Consider the following 20,434-nt stretch of genomic DNA (forward strand, 5'->3'; position numbering starts at 1 on the left):
GATTGACTTGTTCTTTGGATATTTTATAGATATATTAGGGATACATCAATTTAAAAAAAAATTAACTTCCTGACTTTTTGTTAAGTACATTTTTTTTTAAATTTATGTTTTAAATATTTTTTTTTTATTACATACGAGTTAGCGACACCTACTATATTTTCATATAATAATCGCTATTTTATACTCTATTACATATATTTTTATCAAAAATATTAGTTTGGATCAACAATGTCAAAATAAGTTATTTATATATTACTAGTATTACCCTTTAGTACGTTGCTCCTGGAAAGTGATGTATGAAAATTTTGGCATAATTAATGGAAGATTTTTTTTAAATTGGGATATGTAGAATAATCTACATATCCCAATTTAAAAAAAATCTTAAAAATCTTAATCTTAAAATCTAAAGTGTTTATGAGAGATTTGTAGTAAATTCATTAAGGATTACTTCGTTCCTACACGCTTTTTCTGTATCTTCATCGGTTTTGTCAGAAATCGAGAAAAATCGCATTTTCGGCTCTTTAAGGGGGGTAGAGGGGTGACGCAGAGGGGGGAGGGATGGGGAGGGTTGATGAAAAATAACTTCGGCCTATAATCTACATATCCCAATTAAAAAAAAAATCTTCCATTAATTATGCCAAAATTTTCATACATCACTTTCCAGGAGCAACGTACTAAAGGGTAATACTAGTAATATATAAATAACTTATTTTGACATTGTTGATCCAAACTAATATTTTTGATAAAAATATATGTGATAGAGTATAAAATGGCGATTATTATATGAAAATACTAGCTTTTACCCGCGGCTTCGCATAGTAGGTGTCGCTAACTCGTATGTGGTAAAAAAAAAATATTTAAAACATAAATTTAAAAAAAATGTACTTAACAAAAAGTCAGGAAGTTAATTTTTTTAATTGATGTATCCCTAATATATCTATAAAATATCCAAAGAACAAGTCAATCGGATACGCGGTTTTAAAGAAAAAAATAAAAAACAAAATTTCTTTTTTTTAATTTTTTTCGTAAACGGAAATAGTTTGAGGCATAATATCCAGTAGTAGTACATGTAGTAACAGTACGAATAATCCTGCATATCAATATTTCATATTTAGCCAGGGGCAATTTTACCATGGCAGTCCGGCCAGGCCCTTTGAATATAACATTAGATAAAACATCCAACACTTATCGCAATCCAGTTCGACGTCAAGCGTGCAAAATAGGTCAATAAACAAATTTTTTTTCATCACACCCGCACTTTAAATGTGCTATTGCACGCAGGCGGAGCGTGAGTTATAGAAAAATCGTTCTCCCAAGGGAATAATGAAATTTCTTGTACCGTAATTAACTTTTTTACATCTATTTACATATTTTTTACATTGCGAGTGTGATGAAAAACATTGTGTGTAACTCGGGGAGTATGAATATTACTAACTCGATTCTTTAAATCGCTCCGGCAAGCCGTCGCGATTAAACTTACTCTCGTTAGTAATGTTCAACTTCCTCCCCTTGTTGCACAATGTACTATTAACAGTCTGGGGTTGGGGTAGTTATGACTTATTTATGTATTGGAAGAAAAATATCGTCAGTGTGGTGTAAATTCTAATTAAGAATTATTTAGTTGTTTCTTTAATTGCGTAATTAGGAAAAAAATAAAAGTTAAATAGTTCTCAAATAAACATTTTATTTTTTAATCTTTAATCGCACAAGCAACATACAATGCCACTGAAAACATTTACACAACGATAATAGTTTACAACATATGTATTTACAAATTAAGTTATTGTTTCATAGCAGTAATTTGCTTAAAATTACATTAGGTAGGTTTATTTCAAATAGACACTCAATATAAGTGATATCCATTTAGAGATAAAAGCCAATAACTAATGAATGCAGTGTGATCATAAAATATATTTTTTTTACCTACAACCAGCTGAAATATAGCAATTATAGCAACTTAATAAAATTAGTCAAGTTTCTTCATAACGTACTTCCTCATACAAAAAATATCGCAATATTGGCTTTCTATTTCACTGTTTGAAATATGTTGAAGCATTACCATTGAATCAAAATAAAAACTTGTTTTTTTTATACATGTAAGTATTGTGACAATCTGTCCCTTACTCAAACGCGTTTTATTTATCATTGTAGGTACATAATTAGTTTGATTGAATGCGATTTATGCATATAGCAATTGCCAATTGGTTTGATCCGTTGATGATTTCTACATATTCTACTGCAGTTCTTTACGAATTCGCATTTGTACGGAATTACAGTAAACAATTTAAAAAAAAATATTTGAAATATTTGTTTATAAATAATTATAGCATATAATTATGGAAATTAAAATTTGTAGAATGTAATATATTATGTATATTTGTCTATGTTTATTGTTTATTAACAAAAAATAAATATGTACTTATAGTTTATCTTGTCAATAATATACATAATTAGTTCCTCTGTATTTGTGTGTAAAGTTGTAAACGTGCATGGAAAATTACCTAAAGTAATTAGGTACCGTAGGTCACCAAAGTATTCGATATTTTAAGAAATAAAGTATATGTTATATATAACTATTAGTATTACTTTGGTATAATTATACAGTTACGATATGGTCGGTATTATTAAAAAAAAAGGTTAGAACCATAACAATGTGAGGGCAAATATTTACAAACATCGAAGTAATCTCCTACTGTAATGCTTAACCCTTAAATGCATAGTGATGTAGAGGTATATATGCATCATCCATTTTTGACTCTATTGACAGCATATCAAAATTCAAACTTGAATAAATCTCTGTCAAGGTCATGCATTTATGATTTAAGGGTTAACCAGGAATATATGAGCATTAAGTATTTGTTGATTAAGTAAAGTATGAAGTGCCTCTGGTTGTACATGTACCTATATACGATTTCAAAAATTACCTCCAGTTCAAATTATCTACCCCTTTGCCCCAAAGGAAACATTAAATTACACTTTCCGAATTATATTAACATTAGGTACGAATAAACATCTCTATAAAACATATTTTTTCACTTTTTGTCTTAATATCGCTAAAAACTTTAACAAAAGATATGTAAGAATTTGTAATTGTAGACACTAAGTAAGTAAATCATTTTGCTTAAGTATACAAACAATGTATTTCAGAGAATTAATATTTACTGCAAAGTATACTACAAACGGCTATCTATTTAAAATTTCATAATTTAACACACATCCAAATTATTAAATATACAATCTCTGCTACAAACAATTTGATATATGTATATTACACATTCAAGTTTAATACTCAATAAAAACATTATAATTATGTTAAGTTATTTATTATGTATTATACATTGTGCATTTCAGACTTTTAAGTAGAAAAACTTCAGCGTGAGGTTACTGATGAATGGCGGAAGAAAGGGATGGCCTATCCCAAGAGGATATACATATACCTGAGGTAATGTTATGAAATTATAGTATATCGACAAACCAGCTTTAAATATTTACGTCTTAAGTACAAGGTGGACACTAGAGATGGGCCGAATATGGACTTTGCCGAATACGAATATTCGGCCGAACATTCGGTTCAGATCTTACCGAACTGAACATTAGGCCGAATATTCGGTGCGTTATATTTTTAAAGCTGATGTAGAATTTAAAACATTTAAACGAATGGTAATGAATACATAATGTTACTAGTGTTACTACGGCGCCTACTGTTCTTATCAATAGATGGATATTTAAAATTTTGTTTTTTCTTGACCTATATGTTTGTTATAAAATACAAAATGTTATTGATATTGTTAATAGCACACTCAATGAAGCCTATCTCGCGGGAAATAACGGGTGGAGGGGAGTGTAAAGGTCCCTTTTTTTAGTTTTTCGCGAATAACTCTTAAACTGTGGCACATAGCAAGAAATGTTCTGAAACACAAGTAATCTTCATAAAATTCTCTACAAAAAAGTCTTATACACTTTTTATCTGGGACCAATCGTTCATGAGATACGGAAGGGAAAAGATGGACAATAAAGGAATAAACTCATTTGTTTATGAACAATACGTTTATTCTTATAGAGACGCGGTAGCGTGTCAAGCCAGGTTCAAGTAACAAAAGTAGCAAGCAGCACCGTGTGTAATATTACACGAACCGTTTGGAGCCACATTTGACCCCCTTCTAACTCAAAAACTATATCACATAAACGTGTTATAATGCAACGTAAAAAGAAACCAACGCGCGTAGTAAAAGTATGAGCTATAAGCGCTTCTCAATAAGCCCGGTACTAGCAGCCCGCTTTAGTGCGTTTTCACATTATCCGATCCGATATCGGATGTCGGAAGGATTTCAAAGGCAAAAATCCAAGACGGCGCCTTAAATGTACGGGATATCGGTCCTACTTCCGATATCGGATCGGATAATGTGAAAACGCACTTACCCCGCGCGCGCGCGCAGCCCTTTATAAGCCACCGCGCGGCCAGCGCTCGCTCATCCCAGTCGTCCTCAAAACGTCGACGTAAGACCGCCCCACAAGGATGGGGCGCGACCAGATACAGCCCTCACAGCGCCCAGCGCGGAAAGGGCTACTCACACCTATTTACAAAATATTTTTATTCATTCTTCAATACAAAATATTTGTACGCCTGCTTGAATATTGAATACACGTGCTAAACTTACTTCTATTTTAGGAAAATTTTACTTATTGAATCCGAAAAAAAAGGCGTACAAATATTTTTGTATTTAACGTCCAATTTATTTACCACCTACTGAATGGGTATGAACTAGAAGAGGCGATGGCATATTAAAGCCAGTGACAACCAACGACCCAGTGGCACCTGACTCCATTCTCAAAACTATATTTTGCCGATGCAAGACTGGGTGTGGGGTGCGATGCGGCTGCCGAAAAGCAGGAATTACCTACTCCAGTGTCTGTGGTGTATGCTCGGGAGCATGCACTAACGGAGCTCCCATCGAAGTAGAGACGGAAGATAGTTAGGAATTTTATTTATGAATTTATCCCATCAAAGCAAAACTGGGCGGTCGTGATGCTTTGCTTGTCAAGTCAGCTACAATGTAATCGGATCGCTGCGCGAGACAAACTGAGCGAGCGCTGCTGTAACGTCGTTCAACACCCCTGCTGGGGTGTGAGTAGCCCCTTCCGCGCTGGGCGCTGTGAGGGCTATATCTGGTCGCGCCCCATCCTTGTGGGGCGGTCTTACGTCGACGTTTTGAGGACGACTGGGATGAGCGAGCGCCGGCCGCGCGGTGGCTTATAAAGGGCTGCGCGCGCGCGCGGGGTAAGTGCGTTTTCACATTATCCGATCCGATATCGGAAGTAGGACCGATATCCCGTACATTTAAGGCGCCGTATTGGATTTTTGCCTTTGAAATCCTTCCGACATCCGATATCGGATCGGATAATGTGAAAACGCACTAATGCGGGCTGCTAGTACCGGGCTTATTGAGGAGCGCTTATAGCTCATACTTTTACTACGCGCGTTGGTTTCTTTTTACGTTGCATTATAACACGTTTATGTGATATAGTTTTTGAGTTAGAAGGGGGTCAAATGTGGCTCCAAACGGTTCGTGTAATATTACACACGGTGCTGCTTGCTACTTTTGTTACTTGAACCTGGCTTGACACGCTACCGCGTCTCTATAAGAATAAACGTATTGTTCATAAACAAATGAGTTTATTCCTTTATTGTCCATCTTTTCCCTTCCATATCTCGTGAACGATTGGTCCCAGATAAAAAGTGTATAAGACTTTTTTGTAGAGAATTTTATGAAGATTACTTGTGTTTCAGAACATTTCTTTCTATGTGCCACAGTTTAAGAGTTATTCGATATTTCCGCCGACGGACAGTTAAATGCACATATTTAGCTCTATTTTTGTAGTTCCTTAGAATGCTGAAATAGGATGGCATTATCCAATGAATTACGAAACAACTTACGATATTTACCACTTTGTTTATTCGGTAAATATTCGGCAATGTAACCGAACTATTCGGCCGAATACGAACATTGGCAAAGTTGCCGAATATGCCGAATATCGAATATTTACCGAATATTCGGCCCATCTCTAGTGGACACGAAAACATCTGCTCTTGCACCGGCGGTGCCCAAACAGCGAGTCAATTAGGGTCAGCCAGATTTGCCTTCGATCGAAACCAGCTCGCCACTCGGGCTAAACAACGCTCCGACGGTCAGCTTTCCACAGAAGTCTTACAGCGACTTAATGCACAGTCAAGTTTTGTAGATAGATAAATCAGCTCTAAATATTTACTTAATAATTAGGCGTCATCCATATATTACGTCACAGTGTAAGGGGGGGGGGGGGGTCATACTAAATGTGACAATCCCTGTTAAAGGGATACAAAAAAGCGTGACATAGGGGGGGGGGAGAGGTCCAAAAATTTGGTGTGACGTAATATGGATATATTTGTTATACAAGAGTGCAAAGTATTTTAACGCCGAGTGTGGAATTGAAAAACGAGCAAGCGAAATGATTCTATAGTTGAACCACGAGCGAAGCGAGTGGTTCGAGAATAGAATCCTGAGCTTGCGAGTTTTTCAATACACGAGAAGTAAAATACATTTGCACTCGTGTGTAACACAAAACTTTTCCCCTCACTATAGCGAGGAAAGTACAACGCAAAAAACGCGTTTATCACTGCTTCCAGTAGTTCCACAGATGGTAAAACATCTTTATCACTAGATTAACCCACTTTTATCAATTTTAAAGCAGAAAATTTGCCTCTATTCAAGGTCAAATTACTTTATCCACTAGTGGATAAAATGTGTTTTTACCCACTGGTATTAAAGGACAAAACACGTGTTTCCGAGCTAGTGAGGGGAAAAGTACAGGGTGCACACGACGACCGCTTTTCTAGTACTGGTGGTGCCCTCACAGCAAGTCGGTTGACGTCAGCGGGGGTTGTCTTAGCGACTAGTGCCCTCACCACCTGGGCGAACGTCCAACTTCAACTTTCCACAGAATAAAAGCGAGTTAATGCACAGTCAAGTTTTGTAGAGAGACAAATCAGCTCTAAATACATATTTAGAAGTCTTAAGTACAGGGTGCACACGACGACCGCCCTCACAGCAAGTCGGATGACGTCAGTGGGGGTTCTCTTAGCGACTAGTGCCCTCACCACATGGGCGAACATCGTCCAACTTCAACTTTTCACAGAAGTCTTTACAAAAGCGACATAATGCACAGTTAAGTTTTGTAGATAGACAAATATCAGCTCTAAAATTTAGAACTTTTAAGTACAAGGTGGACATGATGACCGCTGCTCTTGTACCGGCGGTGCCCTCACAGCAAGTCGGTTAGGATCAGCGGGGTTCGCCTTAGCCACTAGCGCCCTCGCCACGTGGGCGAAAGCTGCTTCGACGTTCAAGCCGGTTTTTGCTGAGGTCTCCATGAAGGAGACTTGGTATTCTCTGGCTAGGCGTTGCCCCTCTTCCCTTCTTACTGCCCTCTCTAGGCCGCTGTCGGATTTGTTACCTGGAATAGAATAATACAGATTTAAGATTCGTAAAGCGTATCATACTTTATAAGAAAATATAAGGAAAAAGTTATTAGATACTTTAAAAAATAAACACATGTACCCTCAGAGCATATGTACACATACCCAAAATAGTCAGTTAAAAGGTCCGTATACCGACCCCCGCGGAAGGGCTCCCATGGGGAACTGGGGAAGGGTAAGGCTTGTCCACGTTCCGCGATCTCCATGGATTCTGTTTTATTAAGACGTCACTAATATTCTGTGCGTGTCGAAACAGCAATTAGCATAATATTATGAGATTAAAGATATTATGTTAAATTGATTAGTGCTTCACATTAATTATTGTACTAAGACTAGAGGGGGCTTCTGGTAATAATTTTAATTGAGTCGTGGTCATTTTGTAGTAACTTTATGGAGTGCTGTGAACATCCAGGAATTTTGAAAGGCAGGGTTTCTCGTTTACCTGATTGACAGACAAAGAAGATGGGAAGGAAAGGAAGACAAAGGAACATGGATACTCATGTCGTGTTATTTTTTATTATGACAATGAAAAAAAAAAAAGGTAGGTTGTTATATTCTAAACTTATGACATTTCTGATTAAGCGTTGCAGACATAATGGAAGTATTGTATACCTATACTGATGGCCTATCGTTATAATCGAAAAATCGTTTCGATTAATATATTAGTTATATGATATGTAAATAAGTTTTTTTGCAAAAAAAAACATTTTTGGCACAAGCTTTTATCGCCGACTGTACCTTCCTTTCAACAGTCATCTACTGTTCTCCAAGACGTTTCTAAAAACCCCTTTAAACCCCTTTACTCGATAGGGAACTAACACACTAAAAAGGCGAGTTGAATGAATATAAAAAGCTTGTTTTGTTGTTGTGTTTTGACGACCGGTCTGGCGCAGTCGGTAGTGACCCTGCCTGCTACGCCGCGGTCCCGGGTTCGAATCCCGGTAAGGGCATTTATTTGTGTGATGAGCACAGATATTTGTTCCCGAGTCATGGATGTTTTCTGTGTATATAAGTATTTGTATATTATATATATCGTTGTCTGAGTACCAACTACACAACTAACTTCTTGAGCTTACCGTGAGCCTCAGTCAATCTGTGTAAGAATGTCCTATATAATAATATTTATATTTAAAAAGCTTGTAAAAAGAGTAAAACGATGGACAAAATCAAGAAACTAATTTCACTAACGTTATTGAATACCTACACAAATAATTATAACTTTCTAAAGATCAAAGAAACATAAAAAAAAACAAATTCCCGGCATCACCAGTTTGACATTTCAACAAATTTAATATCAAAAGAAAAGTCGACCAATGAGGTGTAACTAAACCAAAGCTTTTCTCAATAGTCACAATCACTCCCACGGGCGGAAATTAAAGGTCTGCCGAGACGCAGTGAGCCTTACAATTTTACAATTTATTTCCGTAGGCACAGGTAACTGTCAGAAGTCACAACCCTTCAATATTCTTCAATAGGGCTTTGAAATATTTTGTTCCATTGTATAATTTAAGCGGTATCGCGGAAGCTTTCATCATAAATTAAATATAACAAGATCATACCATCCCATACATTAAAATGCGACCGCCTACGAACGCGCTTAAACTCCACCACACATAGATGGCGCCACAAAAAAATGCCTTGTTGCCACCGATTATTTGTAGATTGGCATTAAGTGTCAATTCCGAGCCGTAAATCTATGTCAAAAGTGACACTTAACGCCATCTACAAGTATAATCGAAAGCTACAAGACATTTTTTTTGTGGCGCCATCTATGTGTGGTGGAGTGTAAGCGCGGTCTTAGGCGGTCGCATTTTAATGTATGGGATGGTATGATCTTGTTATATTTAATCTATGCTTTCATCGAGTAAAGTGCAGTAGCAAAGTGGCGTGCTCTTGTGTTGGATGTCAAAAACCAGTCAAGTACCTACAAACCTAAATTAAATTTAATACGATGTTTTAGTTGGGATATTTACGGGGATATTGCTCAGGTAGGTATCACTTGTATCTCATTGGATATTACTATAAAGTATAAACTTTAGTGGCCTAAAGTATGGTCCGGAGGAGGTACCTACCATCAACTTTGCCAAAATGTCGTCTCTGTTCATCAAGAGTATCACAATGCTAAAGCTGAAGTGCTATTCTACCGCCATCTATGAATTTTACACTTGCCGAACTCATTGGCCTCATGAGAACCCCATATTAATCCTTACCTAATAGCATAATAACGACATCATCCTGCGCGTACTCCCGAATCTCCCCGAGCCAGGCCCGAATGTTGTCGAAGCTGGTTTTGTTCGTGACGTCATACAGCAGCAGCAACGCTGTGGACAGGAAACAGGGCTAAACACATACTCATACTCTACCGCCTTATATTAAAGTACAATACAGAACGGCACGTCAAGCGTGTGACATCATACACCAGCACCGGTGGTGAGAACAGGAACTGCAAGATTAACATTAAAAGTTAGCTTCACGATAAGCAAACTTAACACTTCGGATCAAGAGATATGATGTCCGCATATAGCGCTGTTCTGTTCTCATATTACATCACATCTGCTCAGTTGCCCGCTCATGAGGGCCTACCGCGAAAGCCAAACCAAACTGATCCCCTTTCTCTGTTATTGTTATTAAGCTTCAATTAGAGTAAGCGAGACGGCTAAATTAGATATTCGCAGTAGGCCCTTTGAAGTGTTAATCCCATCACATAAAGATACTTAACTAACTGGCTAAGATGGATCTCCATCTCTCCGAGTTAAATATTATACAGGTTTTATTTTATAGACAAGTAATTATACTACTTAAGGTCGTATAGCTGCTTGCTTATACGACCAAATTGTTACCTGGGTATTGCATGACCATGGCTGTGCAGTTGTGTACCTACATGTGAACGACTAACGAGTCGCAAATCATCAGATCATCACACACGCAAACAACTATAACTGTATGTCCCTTAATGAACGGCTTTAGCACTTCATGGTAGCCGCCCAGATCATCACACACGCAAACAACTATAACTGTATGCTTAATGAGTAAGGCAACAGACAGTCTTAAAAATTCATAATCTTAAAAAAAACTTGTATGCAAATTGACAGTTCAAACTGACACTGACAGATCTGTCAGTGTCAGTTTGCATACAATTTTTTTTTTAAGATTATGAAAATTAAGACTGTTCTGTTGCCGGCCTATACCTAGATATTTTTCTGACACGAACGAAGTGACACTAGTGACTTCCTTTCGACATTTAGTTCATCGATAACTTACATTATAATATGTCATTAATTATTATAATTATGTCATTAATTATTGCCGTGGCAATGAATCTTGAGTAGTTTCATCTGCTCGGCCTACCCCGTTTAGGGAATCTAGGCTTGAATTCATGTGTATATATAATTAATATTTTATACAAATGTCACATGTTTGAAAATAAATGACAATAATAATAAAACGTATCAAATTTTAATATTTTACATAATTTCTTACATGATTATTCATGATTTTAGAGTATATTATTAGGGGTAATTAATAACCATATGTGAGACTATTTATCGATAGATTGTCGATGTTTTTATCTTGTCAAACACTAACAACTTGACGTTTCTGCCAGAAAAATATCTAGGTATATTAATGAGCTAACATCCGCGACACGCCCGCCGCGCGCCGGCGGCATGTTCGCTCTCCAGCCCCTCTAGCACAACCTTTTTTTTTTTTTTATTATTACTTATATAATATTTTTCAGACCAAGGTAGCGGAAATACACCCAGGATGTCAAGCTCAATCGGGCCAAATCGAGTTCTTCACGTGTGTGATCCAGTGTGATCCGGTTTGACGAGTTTACGACACAGTCTTATTAAAAAGGTTTAGGTTACGTTCCTACATTTTTGCTCATTAGAAAATTAAATATATCTTATCAATAATATGGATTACGTTCCTACATTTTTGCTCATTAGAACTTCGATTTAAGTAAGTTGCTTCTTTATGAGCACGAATGTTATACAATATTAAAATTATTAAACACATATTTCACTAAATCGCATTGTAATTTATAAAAGCAAAAATGCGATATCGGGGGCCGATTTTTGAATCTCACGGCGTTCGAATTCAGAAAATTGTCACGGTGAATTGCCTACTATTTTCGGTGACAATTTTCTGAATTCGAACGACGTGAGATTCAAAAATCGGCCCCTAGGTCAAGATTTGCAGGAAACTAAGGCAAAGTTGATTTTAGTTTCTAGAGTCCGTAAGAGATGGCGCTAGTAGTATCAAAACAATACATTCGTAAAATGAATCTTGTCTAATTTTTCAAAATTTAAGTGTGAAACTTTCTTGATATAAATAAATATTATAAATCAATATTTCATGAAAATATGTATACAACCTAAGATCAATAATAATAATAATAATTCATTTACCATGTGCGTCTCTGTAGTATGCGTGCGTGACGCTCCGAAAGCGCTCCTGCCCCGCGGTGTCCCAAATCTGAAGTTTTACCTTGATGCCGTCGACCGTGACTACCTTGTTCTGGAACAGATGGCGCTAGTTGTACTAAAAGTTTGCATTACAAGATGGTTTTCTAGTCACTTTTATAAAATAATCCAGCTGTTTACAGTACAGATGATTGTTTGTGCTATCATACCAAATAATAGGTAATTTAGGTCCTAGCCTAAATTATCAAATCCTAATTCAACGTTAGTTGATGTGAATTTTGTGGTTAGTAGAGTGTGAGCATAATTATTTAAGTTATGCATGAAACTTAATTCCGAATTTTACATCAACCGTCTACAATTTACCTAAGAATGATTAGCGCCAAAAATTTCTAAAAGGTTTTATCGACATTAAGTAGGAACGCAAGTAGGCACAGGTGTAAATTAAGCGTGACAGTGATTTTAATTAGCTACGTGTGATTTAAAATTTACATAACTTATATTTCTAATGGTAATGATATGCAACAAAAAGCTGATTGTTAAGCCCTATTCAGCGATCAGCCAATTTAGCGGACCAATAACTCAAAAAAAATGGCAGATGCCATAAATCAAGGCGGCAAAAACGGCACAAATAAAAAAAACATTGCAATAATAAATCAGTCAAGTCGATTCAATCACAGCTGTCACGTGGCAGGGGGCGGGAACAGAAAAAGCGCGCCAATGTTCAAACACCAATAGCGTTGCAGCGAAGTGGCCGAGCGCACCCGCGACTGGCCCGTTTGAAATTGGAACCCTTGATAGTTATCTTTTTTTGCGAGAATATGGCCACCTAGAAAAGAAAAGTTTGAGTCATAGATTCTGACAGGACTGTTACATTTTTTTAATATGGAAGTAGGTATACCTAGGGATTAAAATTTTATTACAATGTTGGTTTCGTAAATTAACATGTTCGTTTTAAAAAACTTTATAGCACTAGGTACATTTGTGTAAATTCAATGGAGTATGGTAGGTACCTATAAAACGTTGAATACATTAATTGTAAATAACCTCTATGAGGTTTTTCAGCATTTCCAATATAAAGTTAGCTTGCGCTGTAAATGACATGTAAAAAAGTTTAATTAGGTATTTAATAGACTCAACCCAAACAGATTAAATTTAAAAGTCTAAGCCGACACCACCCGTCAAAGGCATTGCACTAACTAAACCTATTATAAAACTAATTAAAACTATTAAATAATAATTTGTAGACTATATTTAAAACAAGGTTCCCAACCCAGATTTTTTTTTCATAAGTAAAAGGTAATTTATTTTCCCCTCACTAGCTCGGAAACACGTGTTTTATCCTTTAATACCAGCGGGTAAAAACGCATTTTATCCACTAGTGGGTAAAGTAATTTGACCTTGAATAAAGTCAAATTAACTGCTTTAAAATTGATAAAAGTAGGTGAATCTAGTAATAAAGATGATTTACTACCTGTGGAACTACTGGAAGCAGTGATAAAAGCATTTTTTGCGTTGTAGTTTGCTCGCTATAGTGAGGGGAAAAGTTTTGTGTTACACTCGGGTTCAAATGTATTTTACTTATGTATACAACTTTGCCCCCTTGTATAACAAATAACTATTAGTTTGTCCAGCCCTTTAAGTACGTCATAAGAAAAATAGCAAATAAAAAAATTTTAGGCACGAATATTTATCAAAAATTTCAACTTGGCGACTTTTTCTAATAACAAATTGGCCATAATTAAAACACGGCACTCGAGTCGTGACACCAACTAGTTCCGATTTTTTTTATCACACATTTCCTTCCAGCCAGTAAGTATTGTCTGTACCCGGAAGTCGATGCCGACGGTGGATATGTAGTTTCCGGCGAGGAACGTGCCGTCCCGGAAGCGGACTAGCATGCACGTCTTGCCGACGCCGCTGTCGCCGAGCAGCATCACCTATGGAAGAGGGGAAAATGGAAATGATGTTAAATGACGCAATTGTAAAACTAATGAGGTACCTAATAAGTGTTAATTTTACAGTTTAACTCACGTATTTCTAAATAGCAGGTACTTATAATTAAGGTAGGTACCTAATTATAAGTACCTAGGTGTATCTTTGCGTGACGAGCGGCAGCTAAGTATTTGTTTTTGTACACACGTGAACCGGACTCCAGATGGGTATTACTATTATTCCGGATTTGTAAGTTCACTTTTTTGACACAGTTGTTTTGAAGTATGTTGCGATGTGGCTAAGACCTATCGTTGCCAAATCTAAGGATTAATTTCGAATCGGTTGAATCGATTAGGCCCTATGTACAAGGAGGCGCTTAAACAAATATACGATTTCTATCAACTTACTGAAATGTCATTTGAATCGAAATGACAGACTTTGCCACAGCACTAGTTTAAAAATAAAAATGAATGATAAATGACATAATAAGTAAATCCTGCGTGATAAATTAATATCGTAAAATATACTCACTAACGAAGATCCGCAAAAATGTAACATGTGTTATATTATGTTTAAAGTAAGCGAAATATTGTTTATAAGTACTTGATTTTTTTAAATATTATTACAGGATTTTATTTAATATTTCATTAGGTTGCGCGAGTTTACGTTTTGTGGACGCTGTCATGTGTCAAAAAGAGGTTCTTAAAGCTCTGGGACAATATTTAGTTATGTATTTTCTTTTCTCTTCATACTTTTACAAAAACAACGGAACGTGACTGAAATACGTGAGTTGAAATAGTTTTGAATTACATTTTCATAAGATGCGGGCATGCCATTTGACCCATATTGAAAAAGCCGTAAGTTATTATCGATCAGTCACATGATCATATTATTACAATGGCACTGAGCGCTAATTATGTATGACATTTTTAATTACAAACGCGTGCTTAAGCAATTCTCTGCCTAATTCATTTTAAATTAGGATGAGTATAAACTTTATAATGATACCCCCTAACTTTGTTCAGTTCGAGTTCCAACAAAGTTAGCTTTTTCTCTTGAAATTCCATTCGGCATTACATCCGCCATTCAATGTGAAATAAAGTTTAAATAAATAAATTAAAAATTAATGAATTAACTCACCTTCCCAAAAGCATCATATTTGTCCTCCTGTTTCCCCTGCTGCCAGGGTTCCGTCGGCGATGGGGGCTCGCTATGTGGCATAACCCCAATCTCCTCATTCTTATCCTCATCTTCCCTTGTCTCTGGCAGGTTCCGCGCCCACGTCGGCCGCACCCGCCCGACGATCACCCGCTTCTCTAGATGTCTGTTGTCTATGGCGTTTGGGTTCCACATTGTCTATGATTGACAGTTGATGGTCTTAGGTTATGATTGTCATATTAGGGATGTGTTTTCACTAATTTCACTTCACTTCACTGGCATTTCTAACTTGCGACGCACTTAAATAATTTTGTGTTTTGTTTACACTTTTTAACTGTAATAGCATATTACGATTGTTAGGTGTGGATACATTTTTGAATTTGTAGGTCTGTATTCTGTTTGTGTATAATATGTTAACTTCAATAGATAACGAATTATAAATTTGACTTTAATTCAGTATTAATACAAAGTTTGTATACTTAGAGCGTAATTTTTAGCACTCTAGCAAAAAAGTTACTTTATCATGAGTATCATGACACTATACTGTGTCAACGGAAATATTTATGGAATGAACTCCCTGCCGAGGTTTTCCAAATGAACTACAGTATGGGGTTCTTCAAAAAAGCAGTGTAAAAGTTTCTAATGGGTCAGCAACGCGCCTGAGACACCCCTTGAGTTGCAGGCGTCCATAGGTTAAGGTGACCGCTTTCCATTAGGCGGGCCGTATACCTGTTTGCCACCGACGTGGTATACGTGGTATAGAGGTATAAAAAAAAACCGGCCAAGAGCGTGTCGGGCCACGCTCAGTGTAGGGTTCCGTAGTTTTCCGCATTTTTCTCAAAAACTACTGTATCAAGTTCAAAACAATTTTCCTAGAAAGTCTTTATAAAGTTCTACTTTTGTGATTTTTTTCATATTTTTTAAACATATGGTTCAAAAGTTACAGGGGGGGGACTAACTTTTTTTTCCTTTAGGAGCGATTATTTCCGAAAATATTAATATTATTGAAAAACGATCTTAGTAAACCCTTATTAATTTTTAAATACCTATCCAACAATATATCACACGTTGGAGTTGGAATGAAAAAAAAATATCAACCCCCATTTTACATGTAGGGGGTGTACCCTAATAAAACATTTTTTACCATTTTTTATTTTTGCACTTTGTTGGCGTGATTGATATACATATTGGTACCAAATTTCAGCTTTCTAGTGCTAACGGTTACTGAGATTATCCGCGGACGGACGGACGGACGGACGGACGGACGGACGGACGGACGGACGGACGGACAGACAGACATGGCGAAACTATAAGGGTTCCTAGTTGACTACGGAACCCTAAAAAAGTGCTTATTTCTCAAATAAAAAAAAAACTTCACCCGTAACTTTTGGCTTATTTACTAAGTGTATACAATTCAATTCAAGTGTTATGAAGACATATTAATTCAGTACCTGAAGGACACTGCACAATATTGATCAAATATGTAATAACCGTTGCGTAGAGTTTCACCGAAGTTCTCTGCTTGGTAAAGGTGAACTTTCAGCACTTCATAAGGGAAGTTGAAAACTTACAAGTTGCAGGAACTTGGTGAATAGCGAAGATTGCGTGAGATAGTTTAATAGACTAGAATTTCTAGAATACAATACACAGCTATTACAGATATTTGCTGCAACCACGTCTGCAAGAATGGTGCTTGCATCATTTTGTCGGCTTATCCATATTATTATAATATTTTTTAACGCAGTTGAAGTACCAATGTAGTACCTATATACATACATACCTACTTAGTACCTAGTTAATTGATAGTTCATAACAAACTTTGTATCATATATTAGTGACATTTTACTCTTCTAGGTTCTATAGGCTACTTTCCTCCTATTTAGTCAAATCAGCTTCTTTTTAAGAACTGTCAAAACGATTTTGAACGACTTGCTAATATGGAATTTATTTATGAAATCGAATTGAGTGACGTCACGGTCAACTAATTTACTTTATATATTTTTATCTGATTTATAAAATACTAGCTTTTGCCCGCGGCTTCGTTCGCGCTAGAAACAGACAAAAAGTAGCCTATTATGTCACTCTCCATCCCTTCAACTATCTCCACTTAAAAAATCACGTCAATCGTCGCTCCGTTTTGCCGTGAAAGACGGACAAACAAACAGACACACGCACTTTCTCATTTATAATATTAGTATGGATGAATTGGACTTAAAAATAACTTCTGTCCATGTTTTTGTTACAATTATCTGATGCTTTATTTCATGTATGGTAAAATATTTTATTTTAAGTAGGTACAGTCAACTTGCCTATTCTAGGTAGTTTTCTTTCGGTGAAATGTACGTAGGTTTAATATGGGTATATATATTCGTATATTATATACTAGTATTTACATTGGATACATCAATTGTTCAGTTTAATTTATTTTAAGGCCGCAAAGACCTTCAGAGACAGCCCAATTTAAGATCGAGTTGTCTGCGGTTTATATGATAGCTGTAAATATTTGATTACTTTCCACGCTACAATGAGGAATGTAAATTTCCACCCAGCTTAAAAATTTAACGGTTCAAATGGGAGAAACGAACACAAATTATTAAGCTTTAGAATTTCGCATTATATTTTCCTTTTCATAAATATTATCGGTTTGACATTGATGAAATGATTAAAAATCATCGCTGATTAAAGTATAAAGTGGCCCAGCGTCGTATTTCGGATTATTTGCTTTAATTAACACGAGACACGTGCCAAATTTAACTTAATTAGGAACGTATCAGATTACTCAAATTAAGATAAATAGCAATGAGCAGGGCCCGTAACTTTCATGCCGATGACATAAATTTGACGTCACGCTGCATATAGGATGATTCAAGAGTTTTATTTAATAATTAACCATTATTCATCAATCATTTTAATCATGACTTCAATACTAATCTATTCATACGTAAAATAATGAATACCTACTTGATACGCCTGTGTGGTGACGGGTTAAGAATTTCACCACCCCCTTTCTTCCCGTGGGTGTCGTAGAAGGCGACTATGGGATATGGGTTAAATTGTGGCATAGGCGAGAGGCTGGCAACCTGTCACTGCAATGTCACAGTTTCGTTTTCTTTCAACCCCTTATTTGCCAAGAGTGGCACTGAAGCTTTAGTAGTTTCATGTGTTCTGCCTACCCCTTTATGGGATACAGGCGTGATTGTATGTATGTGTATGTACTTGATACGTGAATAGTAAATTAAATGATTTGTTTATTTTTACACATACCTTTTATTAAATAGTTTTGTTACCATATTTCAATAAATTATAAAAACAAAACAAAATTGTTCCCTTTTCGTTTCACGTATCAAGTAGGTATTAATTATTTCACGTATGATTAGCTCACTTTTAAAGTCATTTGTACATGATTAAATTGATCGATGTATAATGATTAATTATTACAATAAAATTATTTGAATCATCCTATATGCAGAGTGACGTCAAATTGATGTCATCGGCATGAAAGTTACGGGCCCTGGCAATGAGTGTAAGTAACTTAAAAAATCGCGAAAAAAGGTACTAAAAAGATTTTCCAAAAACATGAGATTAATAAAATAATAGTTACCTATTTGTTTTACAGTGGTCTAGCGTCGTATTTCCGGTTATTTGCTTAATTAACAGACGAGACACGTGCCTAATTAAACTTAATCAGAAACTTGTCAGATTATTCATATAAGATAAATAATAACAAAAGAACAATGAGCGTAACTTAAAAATATGGTACCTACCATAAATATACTTTCCAAGAACATGAAATTAATAAGAATATAGATTAAGGTATCTAGTAGTTATAATTTTTAATGTATTTTTATATTAATTAGTCCTCCTAATAATTTTGTCGTAATATTTTTTCCTACCGTGGGTGTTTTAATTCGAGTGTAGGTAGGTAGACAATTTACTTCGTGTCAATTACAATAAAAAATGTTAAAGAAAATGAGAATAAGAGGAAATTGTAAAAGTAGGTATTAAACATTCGTCCCTCGCTCACTAGTTTCTTCAGAAATAAATAATAATTCAATAATTACTTGCAGACATGTGATACTCAGAAAGGTCTAACATTAATACTAATGATAATGATGTAGCGAACCAAAGGTCGACACAGTAATATAATACAAATTAAAATTGTACCTATGTCTAGTTGATCATTAACTAAATCTCGAGGTGCGTATGGTTATTTGTTACAATAATACATTGCAACCAGTTTTTTTAGTAAACAGAATTAATTACATGCAAAATTCGTACAGGTAGATGTCGCTACGCTGCGCCGCGCCGCTCTAAATATTGAAGGAAGGCGTGGAAAACTACGCTTACAGCTGTTGGCTTTAATGGCTCAGGGATCAGTTGATTAGATCGAAAGTTCCAAATTGAGGTTCGAGTCCTGCCAGAAGTGGGTTTTCCGTTTTACTTTAATTAAACACATTTTGAATTTTTACCATTTTTGAGCAAAAGATAACCAATTAAGATTCACTCATATGATATTCCAAACAAGCTGGCGGCCTAGCCAAAGTAATCGTTGACGCTACGAGAGGCGTCGACACGCTAAAAGAAGCGTAAGCGATTCTAACGTTTTCTAAGCACTCTCAAGTCTATCAACAATTTAATGATGTAATGTACCAACGGCAGACATAATTAAATAATGCAAAATAAAGTAAATACGTACCAAAATTAAGGTCACATGTAATCCAGTTACCTTAAACTCCATCTTTGATCTCAGATTACATTTAATCACAACCCAGACATAAAAGACATTTTATACGTACTTAGATCATGTTTCTCGAGATTAGTCTCCATCTGAGGATCAAAGAATGAGAGAATTTCTGAAGTAAGTATTTGTATTTACTTGATAATAATTAAGTTCGCTTAATCTTAACGGTTCAAGTTTAGGATACTTGCTGTGAAAATCATCAAATTATCATCATCATTCAACTTAGCGTTGGACCGGAATAGTTTAGTAGCTAGCCCAGGTGCTTAATTTATCGCCACTCGTTTCGAATTTCTTCTGCACTTGTGTCTAATGTAATAATTATTATACAATCGTGATATAAATACATGACAGAGAGCCCCTCTCTCAAAAAATATGACAACATCATTTGATAAGTAAATGTTTTCAAAAATACAGCATAATATTACAAAATAAAAACTAAACTAAAATTACACTAAAAATAAACGACGTACAAACTAATATTAAAAACAAACAACTTAAAAATATAAACAATTTAAACTAAAAAACCGCTCCCAGCCGTTTCTGATGCAAAAGTGCCCAAAACGCTCACATTCACGCTCATATGGAACAAATTAAAAATAAAATGTTTTCAAATGAAAAGTTTGCGTAACCAGATGATCCGTTGTAAAAACCTTGTGAATCCATCAT

At 35.8% G+C, this 20,434-nt stretch overlaps 1 protein-coding gene across 2 annotated transcripts in view; it reads right to left on the reverse strand.

Annotated features, from left to right (window-relative positions):
* Nucleotides 1–6,800: 6,800 nt before the first annotated feature.
* LOC125227834 (ras-related protein Rab-37) overlaps nucleotides 6,801–20,434 on the reverse strand; it is a 181,466-nt gene continuing 167,832 nt past the window's right edge. The window contains exons 1-5 of one of the 2 annotated variants that reach the window (XM_048132199.1): nucleotides 15,010–15,235; nucleotides 13,764–13,874; nucleotides 11,923–12,031; nucleotides 9,724–9,834; nucleotides 6,801–7,491 (exon numbers count right to left, since the gene is read on the reverse strand). In XM_048132199.1, coding sequence (XP_047988156.1) covers nucleotides 7,250–7,491; nucleotides 9,724–9,834; nucleotides 11,923–12,031; nucleotides 13,764–13,874; nucleotides 15,010–15,222 — 786 coding nt within the window. In that variant the 5' untranslated portion in view covers nucleotides 15,223–15,235 and the 3' untranslated portion in view covers nucleotides 6,801–7,249. Of the gene's footprint in view, nucleotides 7,492–9,723; nucleotides 9,835–11,922; nucleotides 12,032–13,763; nucleotides 13,875–15,009; nucleotides 15,236–20,434 lie in introns of those variants that run through there. The other variant, XM_048132201.1, reaches the window with a different exon arrangement.

Source organism: Leguminivora glycinivorella, chromosome 7 (genome assembly GCF_023078275.1).
Source record: "Leguminivora glycinivorella isolate SPB_JAAS2020 chromosome 7, LegGlyc_1.1, whole genome shotgun sequence".
Taxonomy (NCBI): Eukaryota; Metazoa; Arthropoda; class Insecta; order Lepidoptera; family Tortricidae; genus Leguminivora; species Leguminivora glycinivorella.